Source organism: Vespula vulgaris, chromosome 8 (assembly GCF_905475345.1).
Source record: "Vespula vulgaris chromosome 8, iyVesVulg1.1, whole genome shotgun sequence".
In the NCBI taxonomy this organism is placed as follows: Eukaryota; Metazoa; Arthropoda; class Insecta; order Hymenoptera; family Vespidae; genus Vespula; species Vespula vulgaris.
The window spans coordinates 5,719,689-5,732,935 of NC_066593.1; the positions used below are offsets into that span (position 1 = coordinate 5,719,689).

The 13,247-nt window shown below is 32.4% G+C and overlaps 1 protein-coding gene across 3 annotated transcripts in view; it reads left to right on the forward strand.

Moving 5' to 3' along the window:
- Window positions 1-10,776, forward strand: part of LOC127065534 (MICOS complex subunit Mic60) — a 26,641-nt gene extending 15,865 nt beyond the window's left edge. For all 3 annotated transcript variants that reach the window (XM_050997992.1, XM_050997993.1, XM_050997994.1), the window contains 5 exons: window positions 3,935-4,087; window positions 5,849-5,952; window positions 6,713-6,894; window positions 7,475-7,670; window positions 10,071-10,776. In XM_050997992.1, the coding sequence (XP_050853949.1) occupies window positions 3,935-4,087; window positions 5,849-5,952; window positions 6,713-6,894; window positions 7,475-7,670; window positions 10,071-10,091 (656 nt within the window). In that variant the 3' untranslated portion in view covers window positions 10,092-10,776. The remainder of the gene's footprint in view (window positions 1-3,934; window positions 4,088-5,848; window positions 5,953-6,712; window positions 6,895-7,474; window positions 7,671-10,070) is intronic.
- Window positions 10,777-13,247: the final 2,471 nt, after the last annotated feature.

Below are 13,247 nucleotides of genomic sequence, written 5' to 3' on the forward strand. Positions count from 1 at the left end.
ACGATAAAAATGGATAACGATAAATGCAAAAATCGAGATCATCGTGTTGAAATCACGCTTCTCTAATTTTTTATCAAATTTCTCGACGTTCTTTCGCACGGAATGACGCAGACCGATCAACCCGTACCGTGCAGACTTTTTATCCATCGTGGATAGCACGTAGCACTCGTCACCGTCGGAATTTTTACGGTCGTTTGGATAAATCGCCACGACGAGGATAATGGCCGGTCCGCTTGAAAACGAGGGAAAATCAAACACTATCCTGCCGATGCCTACGCGCCCCGATTGATTGGCCCATATCGAAGGAATTGTCGTTCTCCTCTTTTTAACGACTGCTAACTCTTCTTCCTTCTCTCTCTCTCTTTCTCTGTGATAATTCGCATGAGCTTTTGTTCTATCTCGGCAAATGGAGAGTGGCTGTGTTTTTTGTTTCTTTATTCTTGTCGTTCGTTCATTCGATTTTTCGTCGAGATCGTTCTCGTGAGATTAGACCTTTAAATCGAACGGAAAAATCCTTTTTCTTCCTTTTTTATTTTTATTTTTTTTTACGTGGAAAAATTATACGGTTTATATCACATGATTTCAATCGAACAGTAAATCTGTAATGAACATAGATATGTGATATTATACATGTCCTATTTATTTATGAATTTATATATATATATATATGTATATGCAAATGATATTAATAAATATCATAGCATGTAATAATCTCTACATACTAACGCATAGACTTCTCAGATTGTTTGACAACGCGTTGAGATCTATTTAGGAAAAATGTAACATAAAATGGTGTGTTCTTAGATTTGATACGTCGTCCCTTTAAAAACTCGTCTTCTTTCTTTTTTTTTTCTCTTACTTTTCTTTAGAACCGTCGATGGAGATGGGATTTCGTCGTCTTGAGAAAGGAGGGTGAAACGGACGGAAGCTTTTAGTAGGATATCCGTTTACACGATAATGTCCGTTTCTTCGTTTCCATCTTTCGTCCAATATGTCAAACAAACATGACTGCTTCTACTTTTTTCTTTGGTACACAATGTCACGATAAAATTGAGAGGGAAGAATATACATATACATATATAGTTAGAGAATATTCAGGAAAGAGATTGATAGCTTTACGTATGTAACATAAGCACACATTTGTTATTATAAGTAAACAAGTATCTAGAAAAAAAAAAAAAAAAGAAAAAAAAAGTAATATAGGTATCGATGCGCTGAAAATTCCAGATGAAATTTCTCTCCATGCTTTTTCAAAAAATAATACTTTACTTAAGCGACGATACGAATATCCTCGTATTTTTTTTTTATTTTTTGTTTCAACACCTATGTATTTGTATATGTGTATGTTGAAACTGGATACACGTTAACAAGTAGGAACGAAAAGGGATACTTATCGGACGTCATGTCACTTCACCACTTAACATCCTATTTCGAAACTTTTTCCACTCACCTCTTAGTCTTTGTCCTCGACACTTTTTCCCCTCTATTTCTAGAAATCTATCTTCCAGATATTCTCAATCGTACGAACTTGTTCCCAATCGATAAATATTAATAAATAAACCCATACGATTTCATTTCTAATCTAAAGAAAAAATAAAAAAATAAAAAACGAAGAGAAGAAAAATGGAAGAGTCAAGAGAATACAAAGTTTGGTTATGTTTTTTGCCAAAATATTTATCGTAAAATTTCAAATTCCAATTGAGACAGATTTCGTTGGAATTCTTTCCAGAGCTAACGGAAATCGTTTATCTCGCGAGCGTTTAAGTGTTTTTTCGTTGCTACCACTATAGTGGCTGAGAGACAGAAAGAGACAGACGAACACACAGACAGAGAGAGAGAGAGAGAGAGAAAGAGAGGTAGAGAGTGGGTGGAAAAATAGAACAAATAGATTGTGTGTCGAAGGGGAAAATCGATTTGCGTTTCGGGTGCGTGCAATGGGTCCTTTTGTCAAGCGTCGACCGCATCGTTACGCTTGTCGATCGCGAAATGTTTCGAAAACTGGCCATGCAGCCACGTTCCGTTCCAAGGACGAAAGAGTACGATCGTGCGTTTCTATGACAGAGAAAGAGGAAGAGAGAGAGAGAGAGAGAGAGAGAGAGATAAAGAGAATGAGAATGTAACGCGACAGAGCGAGAAAACTCGAGGGACACCATTTCTCTCTTTCTCTGTTTTCATGTTTTTCTGTCTCTTTTTCTCTTTCTTTGTTTTCATGTTTCTCTGTCTGTTTCTCTCTTGCTCTGTTTTCATGTTTTTCTATCTCTCCCACTCTCTCTCTCTTTCTCTCTCTCTCTTCCACTATCTCTCTGTCCCCTCCCTTCCTTTTCTCTTTTTCTCTCTCTCTCGCATCGACATCACAAATTCAGGAAGCTTTTCGAGCGTAAAACGTTACGCGTATACCAACATATATCGCGGCTTGCCGGTGTAATCTCTCACTGATTTTAACCCTCACCAAACCTTATTTTGGTGCGTACTTGCGTACTTGCGTATACGTGTTAGTCCGGCATACAACGAGCTTTATCTCTCGAAACGATCCAAGCTTTTCGCCAAACTTTGCATCCCATTGACCCCTTTTAAATCCATCGTTCGTGATTCCACGTATTTCTCATCACTTTTCTCTCTCTTTTTCTGTTTTCTCTCTCTTTTGTTTTTGTTTTTGTTTCTTTTTTCTTTTTGTATTTTGTTTAATACATGCACGTGTGCTCGATTATTTCTTTTTCTTATTTTATACAAAAAATTTAATACAATAGTCGATGTATAATTAGTATTATCAAATGGTATCTCCAAAACAAGAACATGCGATTATTTATCTCTCGCAAACACGTGAACCTTCGTTCTCGCACTACCTCATTGATTCAAATATATAATCCTTATTTAATTATCGGCTTTAATTATACGCACGTGACCCAACGATCCGTAATTACACGTAATAAATGCTTGATCGTATTCCCGACGCTTGGCAGATTTTTTCCCAACTTTTTGATTATTCCGTACGTCATGCGTCGACGAGTCGTCCTCATGATTTATGATATTTATGTACGTGTTCGTACATATTTACATACATATATATATGTGTGTGTGTGTCTAAATATATATCAATACAAATATAAAATAGGTAGAATGATAGTTGCTCGTTTCGCAAAAAGAATTTAATTCGATTCGATTCGTTCGACGGTTATTGCTGCCATTCGAATCAAAAGCGACAGCTCGTTAAGTATCGTCGAATAAAATAAAGGAACGGTTTGAAAATTGTTTGTATTTATCGTCAAAACACACGTACACGCAGAGAAAGAGAGAGAAAGAATGAGAGTAAAAGAGAAAGAGAGAGAGAGAGAGAATTCGCACGTATTTATCTCTTCTCTTGTAATGAGGAAATTTTGGTAAATCGACATAGTTTCGATCCACTTTTACGTAATAACCATTCTCCCTACTCTTCACGCAAAGCAGCTTCAACATGGTACATTATTCGAGTATCAATAAATCGCCAGGACAAACTTCCCAAAGTTTGTCCTACCGGTCGACTGGATGTTATTTATTTCCATTTTCGCGGACTCTCTTTATCGTTACGTCAAACGAATTTATTGCTGAATCTTCGACAATAATACTCCTACCTTTTTCTGTAACTCTTCTTACGTCGTTATAAATATAACTTTTATATAAGAATCAATTTTTGTGAAAAGCTTGCTCGTACTCGTTGGTAAATAAATATATACATACATAAGTATATTCTCTCTTTAAGCGAATACATTTTAACGAAAACAATAACTAATATAATATCCTTCATTTTCTCATAATCGATATTTCGAATCGATAGAAAATCAAAAATTAACGTAATTCGTGTGAAATAGATAAATGAAGTCGTATCGAAATCATTTTCTTTTTTTCTTTTTTCTATTGTATTAATTAAAATAAAATTGTTCATTTTCTGTTGTTATAGCACGCATCGAGGAGGAGAAAGGAGCTTCGAACGCTCAACTCCTTTGGTCAGCTTGTATGGCATTAGCCAGAGCAGTAAAGGTCCCGTCATCTTCGAGCGAATCTACCATAAGGCCTCTGGAACCCGAAATTAAGGCCATCGCCAGCGTAGCGTGTAAGAAATTTCATTTTAATTTAAGACTTCTCTCAAATATACTTCTTCGAATCTTATTTTCGCACAATGGACACCAACGACGTTTTAATTTCTATTTAACAATGGTCCGTTTCTCATCATACTCATATTCTCATTCATTCTCGAACGAGACAACGATCTTACTCGAAAATTTCGGAAAACAAAAGAAAATTTCGTCGAGCAATTCGAAAGCATACTCTTATCTATAGTTAAAGTTTCTAAAAGAAAAAGAAAAAACGACTTGACAATGGGTAAAGTTGTTACAATAATTCATTTAAAATTACTTTCAATTTTATACAAATTCATTCTACGTATTCCCTGTCGACGCTAAAGCATTTCATATTGAATAAAATCGTTTAATAATTATAACAATACTCTGATATTAAGATATATATATTACGTTGGCATAGTTTCGAGATAGTGTACTCGATAATTAGAATCTAAAACTTTTTCTAATAAGACAATATCAATGATCTTATTTATTCGAATGAATGATATGACTTTAATAAGATTGAAAAGGGAAGAGTATTCGATGATTAAAACACACTTTTTATGATTTCGTTTGATCGAACGGGAAAATAAATGAATGTTAAAATGACTAGAGAAAGAGAAAAAAGAGTGCAATTTCATTAAAACCCTTTTGATATAACACAGTCATTTTTGTCTAGCTTCTTGGTATTATTTCCAACGAGATGTTCGGTGTAAACATAAATCTTGTCTTGGTATCGTTAATGTCCGACGGTAGCTTCCTAGTATAAAAGAATTACATGCTTGATTTTAGGTATTCTGCATCTTTCTCTTTTTAATGCTCTTCCTTTTTTTTCGCTTATTTCTAGTTCATTTTTTTCTAGCTTTCGTCTAAGGCTTCTTCTTCTTTTACTATTTCTTTTTCTTCTTTTTTTTTTCTATTGGTGACTATTGTTGCAAGTCACGTTGGTCCTGTTCCGCTCGAATTTCCGTTTCTGCGACTTTCCTTGACTTCGAATTTTCTCTCTTAAGAAAACGAGAACGTGCGTTCGCATTAATATCTCAAGTTTAACCCCATTTTCATGTCGTCCTTCGAACGTTTACGGTGGCACCAAAGTATAATGGAAGAAACGATTACGACGTACGATACGATCGAACGTCGTTAAAATCTTTAGTCATTCTTTATGTTTCCTTATGGTTTTTTGAATATATCGATAAAAAGCTTGTGGGCTATCGTCATTTTATAGTAATAGTCTATCCACTGTGGATTATAAAATGTTTCGATACATATATATATATATATATATATATATATATATATATATATATATATTGAAAGAGATCAATATTGAATATATTGATAATAATATTTAGAACATATATATCAAATAAAAAGTGAAACAAAATGATTACAAGTACGTTTTCTTCGTTTCTTACAAATTACAATTAATTACAATTTTAAAGAGAATTAGGTGTGAAATAGTGGAATTATAATATTCAGAATTCGTCAAATGAATCAAAATTGCAACGCTTTATGCTGAAAGGCACTTTACGTACTTCAGAGAATAACATTTAATTGCTACGTTTTGTGTTAAGAGGTATATACCTTTACATACTTCGGACAATGTAACTTAAGCTGTTTTTTTGTCTTTCTTTTTTATTTTCTTCATTCAGACATTTTAATATATCTCTGAAACAGATGTAAATGTAATAAAACTTTCTCGCATATTACTTTTATTAATTATCAATTGCAAGTTTTATTTATATAATTTTCAGCGAAAGAAGATCCATTGGTTACTGCTGCGATCGATGGTATCCCTGTAGAAGCTGCGAAAAGAGGTGTTTATCCGGAGGATATTCTTCGCAAAAAGTTCCTCGACGTGAGTTTTATTTCTACGTCACTATCTTTATATTTATTTAGTTTCTAAAAGAACGATTGAGTAACGTTGATTTTTCTATTCTTTTATTTATTTATTTATTTATTTATTCATTTATTTTTGAAACCTATTGCTTTCTCACAACGTAGATTTATTTATTTCCGTCGTCTCGCGTACTATCATCACCTGAAAACATTTCAACGATTTATACATCAGTCTTATTATTTTTCTTTACATTTCAAGCCACTCGAAGTTAATTCAACTCGTTAGAAAACATTTCAACGATTTATACATCAGTCTTATCATTTTTCTTTACGTTTCAAGCCATTTGAAATTAATTCAAAGTGATTGATGTCTTCCTGATAAAAGCCTTACACACGATCTACTTATATATATATATCATATGTAATGTCCTCTATGAAGAGTCTTTCGCGAATTCTCCATTCTAATCTCATTAGTGCAATTAATAGTCGATTACGTTAAGAGGCAAGAGCACTTACCGACTTTGTCTATGGCCTTCTCGCCGATCGATGTAATTAATATCGATCTCATCGATCTTAACTAAGCGCGAGGGCAGGTATTTTGAGTACTTTGTTGTTCAACGATACGCGAGCGTAATTCTAATAAAAGAATTGGTTATTATAAAGTCTCGTTAACGCAACACGAAAGAGAGAGAGAGAGAGAAAGAAAATTCGTAAAAGATGGAAGAAGAAAAGTAGATGTTATAAAATTCTTGTCCCTCGTGGGAAATTTGATTTTTCAGATAGAGAAACAAGCGAGAAGATTAGCGTTGGTACCAGAGGAAGGAGCAGCTCTACCAATTCACCTTCTTAGCTATCTTCAAAGCGTCTTGATTGTGAACACAGATATACCGAAGAGCGAAATCGAAGACAGTCCTATTGACGTGAATGCTCTCAACACGTACGATATACTCCAACGTGCGAGGTAAATCATATCGTCATTGTCGTCCGTTTAAAAAAGATAGATAGAAATAGAGATAGAGAGAGAGAAGAGAACACTCTCATTCTTACGATTAACTCGTTCTTCAACAATTATTTAACATTCCGGTCACGTTCAATACCGTTTGCTAAATTCGACTTTAAAGTATCGACAGGTATATAGAGTAAGTACGGAGTTAAAAATTCCATTTGAAATCCGAGAGAGAAAAAGAATATTTTATTAGGCACGTACGGTAAAAATGGAGAGTGGGTGCTACCGGTTGGTGACTTGGCATGATCTTTGTTCGATGTTAGTCGGGCACTTGGACACGTAATCCGTGCGAGCCAAGTGGATGTACCTGTCGAGTTTAGGAATTTAGATGATACGATTTCATACATTTCTTTCGTTTGTCGTTAAAAAGAAAAAGAAATTAGGACGATAGATGTAAAACTGTGTGAGGGACATGTGTGAGACATCAGAAACGAATGTTACGATCCATCCAATCTTTTCTTTTTTCTGTTTTTTTTTTTCTTTTCTTTTCTTTTTCCTTTTTTCTTTCTTCTTTTTTTTCTCTTTTCTTTTTTAGGTATTGGCTCGATCGAGGAAACTTCAAGATGACTCTACGTTATATGAATCTATTGAAAGGTGCACCCAGATCCATCGCCAGAGAGTGGATGAACGAAACGAGAATCTTGCTGGAAACTCAACAGGCTATCGACACTCTGATGGCATACGCCGGTGTGACGGGCCTCATGTTTATCGGTGGCGCTGACTCGCCCAAGGTCAGTTAGTATCCTTCAACGTGATGTTCTCGATCTGTGTCTCCTGTGTATTTGTTTCCTATTTCTTCTTGTCTCCCTTGTCATGTATACAACTCCATTAATGGATAATATGTCCTTGTCCTTGTAAGGATAATACGTTCCCATCGTGTAATTTTTATTGTCATATTGTGATATAAAGACAATTTTTTTTTCTTTTTTTTTCTTTTTTTTTTTTTTTAGTACAAACGAAACAGAAATAAGAGGAAGAAATAAAAAAAAAAACATTAATCTATCTTTTAATTTATATTTAATTTATCTTTTAGTTTGTACTTGATAGTTCATTCAACTTATTTTCGTTTAATATTTTATGAGTTTAGTCTCGATCGTTTTATTTTTAAATCGTTGCTATGCCATTTTAAACTCTCCTTCTATCTACTATCATTGTCTTAATTATCGAACTTATTTCATTTTTAAAGAAATTTTCTATACAAGGTGGAATAATAACTTTGATCACCTTGAATATCTTCGTTTACGGAAAGAATTATAAATATTACAGTAATAACTTTTTTGAAGATGGACGATTAAAGGTCATGTAAGATTTTTTAATTGTACATTTTTTAAATGGAATTAATATGATTTTGATCGCATTGGGTGATACAGCTTTATAAACAAAATATTAACCCCCATATATATATATATATATATATATATATATATATATATATCGAAATACTAAAAAGTATATAGTATAAAAAGTATATAGAAATGCGATTATAATGTAGTAAGAGTACTAGAGAAAAAGAATAGTGGAAAGTCTGCTCTTTAGAATGGTATTTCATTTACGTTTTTATAACTTTTAGTTCTGGAGATATTTCCATTTAAATTGAAGATGTTTACGTTAGCTCGCTGACCTATATAATTTAATTCTAATTGACTGGGTGATCCACTAACCCATATAAATTCCGAGAATTTACGCGAACCAGCTGCAGAAGTTGTACTATATGATTATTACAAACAGGTGTACTCCACGAATTATGGATGAAGGTGATAACTTCGAAACGAAAAGTTATATGGACTGGAAACAAACACTGTTTTCAAATATATTTTATTCTTTTGTTAACACTTTTTTTAATTGAATCATTTATTTTGCTTCGTAACAAGGACGTAACGAAATCGTTTAAATATTTATTATAATTATTTTCTGTTTAATTATTAAATATCAAAGTTTATCTAAATTTTATTTTGTTTATTTAAAGTAAGAAATTAAAGATCTATTAATAGTCGATAATGTATGCAATTGAATGATCGAAAATTCGAAAGATCGTTCTTTCGTGATAAGGACTCTGCACTTATATTACACTTTGCGTTTAGCTTACACTATTATTATATATAAATGCAAAATAATGATACAAGCATCGCTCTTTTACTACCTTATTTATTTACTACCATTCTTACAGCATTTTATTCACATATATATATATATATATATATATATATATATATATATATATATATATTTAAATATTTAAATTAAAATATCTCCAAAACTACAAATTTTTTTTTACGTACATATGTTAATACTTTTTTATAGATAATATCGAATTGCATGAAGCAATGCTATCAAAAACGTAAGTCTTATTAAAAAAAACTCAGTTGATTTTTTACGTGTCTAAAAAAAAAACTACCGTATTACTCCATATCTCTAAAAAAAAATTATTCTAAGTGATCATAGTTATTATTCTATCCTGTATATATACAAATAGAATAAGTCACTAACATAAACAGTTTGAATAACTTGTAAATTATGTGTTTTATGAAAAAATGTTTTATACCGAAATATTATATGATTTTTAATAAAATTATTTATCTTCTTTCCATCCAAAAAAAAAAAGTTAATACATTACATCTCTCTCTCTTGAAACTATGCAAATTTTTCATATGGCAATATTTCATAAAACGTATAATTTAAAAATTACGCAAAGTGAGCATGTTAGCTGATATGTTTAGCTGAATATCCAATCTCTGATCAGTGAAATCATCGTCGTGTTGTAACTTTATAAAAAAGAAGAGATAAATAGAAAACAAAATTAATTACAATGTAATCAGATTATGGTTGTACAATATCTGAGCAAGTTGTTTCGAAATAAGAGAAGTAAATGGCAAGTACGAATTTGAAGTGCGAGGTATCCCCTAATTCGATTTTAAACGGAGATAATGGAACTGCACTTACTTTCGAAAGAAAATTACTGTGAATGTATACGTGTGTAGGTATTCACAGCAAGGATAGATGTTCCGTAATACTCGGAAATTTCCGTGTAATTTTCTAAACGTGTTTCCTCCTTTAGAGAAAATGTATGTTCTCTTCCACAAACCTTGAAACTTTTCTGATTTATGCATTCACCTTCCTTACGAATGTTTCAGCTATCGGCCGGACAAAAGTAAAACCGGATAAGAATCGGACACGATCGAGGGCGAGGCCAGATAAAATAAAAAATATAGACAGAATGTATGTATGAATATATGTACGATAGATAGAGAGAGAAAGAGAGAGAGAGAAAGAGAGAGAAAGAGTGAGAGAGTGAGAAAAAGAGAGAGAGAGAGAGAGAGAAAAAAAGAATAAAAGGGATAGTGAATGAACAAAAGAACAAATTATCGGCACCCACTGTCTGCCTTGAATGGGATCTAATTTTGAAGAAATTATTCCGTTCTAGAACATATATTACTGCGAAAAGGAGCAAGTAGTTCCTTTCGCTAATTTTCAGAAAATCGTTTTTCTATAATTAATTCTTGCAATTTATACATAACGTCGCGACTGTTCAACGTTATACAGGTGAAAATAACGCTTCGTTGATAACGATAATAAAAGATATCGTTTAATATGCTACCTTGAAGAAACGTTAACGACTATCGCTATTTGTTTCTTCATTGAGTGTTCAGAATCGAACGGATTTTACAGGAGCATAACAAAAAAGAAATAAGAAGAAAAAGAATAAAGTATTATTCATAGGCAATGGTAATTGAAACCGTGAACGAATTCGTTAATTCGTTTTTTGCACGGCTAGTTGAAATGTCTCAATCGGAAGATAAGCAAAGTATATGATATTAAATATTGTTATACACAATATAATTTGTTGCAATGTCTATTTGAATTTCCTATCACTCAAATCTCTATCCAAGATTCCTTACCCTTGAGAATATATATTTTGTTGTTTTTTTCGATCGCAACGTAATAGTCTTGATCGCACGAAATATTTTCAAAATCAAACAATACGAAAAGTATTGAATCATCGCCGATGACTTTTACGACTCGTCCGATTGAGTTTATTTTGAATTTCTCGCTTTGTCCGCGTGTCTCGCTTTGTTCGTTCGTTCTCGTCGCTGAGTATTGTTTGTTTATATTACAACAATAACGAGACGAACGTGTTTCGACCAGTTCTTCTTGAAACAGTATTCGACGTGATTTCGGAAAGAGAACTACGGATCTAAGCGTAATCGTTCGTACGACGAACCGGTATCGTGACGATTAAAAGACAAATTTTGAGATTAAAACGATTTTTGTTCGATAATAAGTACGAAAGAAGAATTTTTTCAATTCTTTATTTTCTCAAATATTCGAAGAATTTTGCTTATTGTTAGTTTAAAATATAACTGTGTACGATATAATGATTCAACGATTTTTCTAAGTTCTTCTCTTTCTTTGATTTTGATGTACAAAAGGTAAACAGTGTCTTATGAAAACGGGTTAAAAATAAACAAATGCGATAATGCAATAAGCATCTTATAGATTACTTTGTTTAAACAAATGGACGATTATTTCGACGGAGAAGTATAGAGAGAGAAAAAAAGTGATTTTAAATCTTACAAGATTCATACGAGTCATCTACTTGCACTAAGGATTCGAGATTTCCCGCTACTGGAGTACCACTCGAAGAGAGTTATTCTACGATCGGCTTAAACGAACTTTGAGTGGTGCTTTACTCGTCCTTCCTTTGCAGCAAGGATAAAACTTTGGGTCGATTGGAACATCGAAGTCCGATTGACTCGTTCGAGCAAATAAAACCAACTAATATTTTTCTCGTGAGTATATACACAAGATATATCAGAAACATTCATATACACACATATATATATATATATATATATATATATATATATGTACGTATAAGATTAATATTTAAATTGATATATAAAGTAAGTTTCTTTCTCTATATTATAACAATAATATAAATCTATTCAAAAATATTTCTATCATTTTCGTTAAGGAGATCGAAATATTCGTTACACCATTTCATTTGATTTTTAATATTTCATATGTATAAATAATATTTAGTAATAATTAGAAAAATTATTTTTATATTTGTTTCATGTTTCATTGCGATCAGATATTTATTGATGATATAATATTGGAATAGATTATTTATACGTACTCTCCGTAGATAAGTATTTGTAAGTTAGAACGAAAACGGGGTCGTGAACAACAACACGTTGCGTATAATGATCGTCTACGGACCGTCAGGCCACTGTCCTAATTTAAAATCAATTTGGTGGCCGCGTGTTTACGATAATGGCTTTGGCCCTGTAACGGTGTCACGCAGGATTCGATGCCGGCTTAATCTCCTCATCCCCGTATACAACTACATTTCACCCTCTCTCTCTCTCTCTCTCTCTAATTGAAACAATTCCATCGACATTCATAAACGATGCCTATCGTGACTCTCCGATCCTTGTCGAAGATTTACTAACAGAGATATCGCTTAACAATCGGTTATTCTCGTAACACTAATATCAATTTAGTGGATTAGCAAGAAATTTGAATACCGTAACCGAATTTGAAATATCCGAATTTAATAATCGAATTGAAGTTCGAATCAATATCAGATATTAGATATATTTCGATATATGTCTAATTTATAACAAATTTTATAACAAAACGATAAAGAACGAAATTTGTTTCCAAACATTTTTTTCACAAGTATCATTTCTTTTACGACTTCTCTTATAATTATATCTTTTTTACGAGGATTCTTTTAACAATACCTTCTCTTTTTTAAAGACGATTCCGATAAACGTACGGACCCAACTTTATAATCTTTTCAACGGGATATTCCTTAAAGTGAAACTTTGACGATCTTTCTTGTTATCACTTTTCTTCTTCAGGCATTTCATTAGAAATGGCGATTCTTGAATTCGTTTCGTCAACGTTCATTATCTTTCTTTTTTATTTATTTTTGTTTTTTTTTTTTGCTTTTTAAAAGAGATATAGAATAGTTAACCATGAAACTTATAATGAAAGTAAAACAGTAAAAGTATTTTTTAATGCGTCGATAGAAAATAGATGAAAAAAAAAAAGTAGAAATGAATAGAAGGATAATAAAAATGATTAAAGAAGAAGAGAGAAAGGTCGAAAGTGTTCATGAAAGCGAAGCTTATATATATATATAAATGAGCTAAAATAAAAGCTAACGAATTGTATATTTGTTGTAGAAGAGTTCGATGAATGCGCTCGCAGAAGGCAATTAAACTTCGATCGTTTCTGTTAAATCGAAATGGTATACTCGAATACACTATATATGTGTACGTTTCAGAACTGCAGCAAGT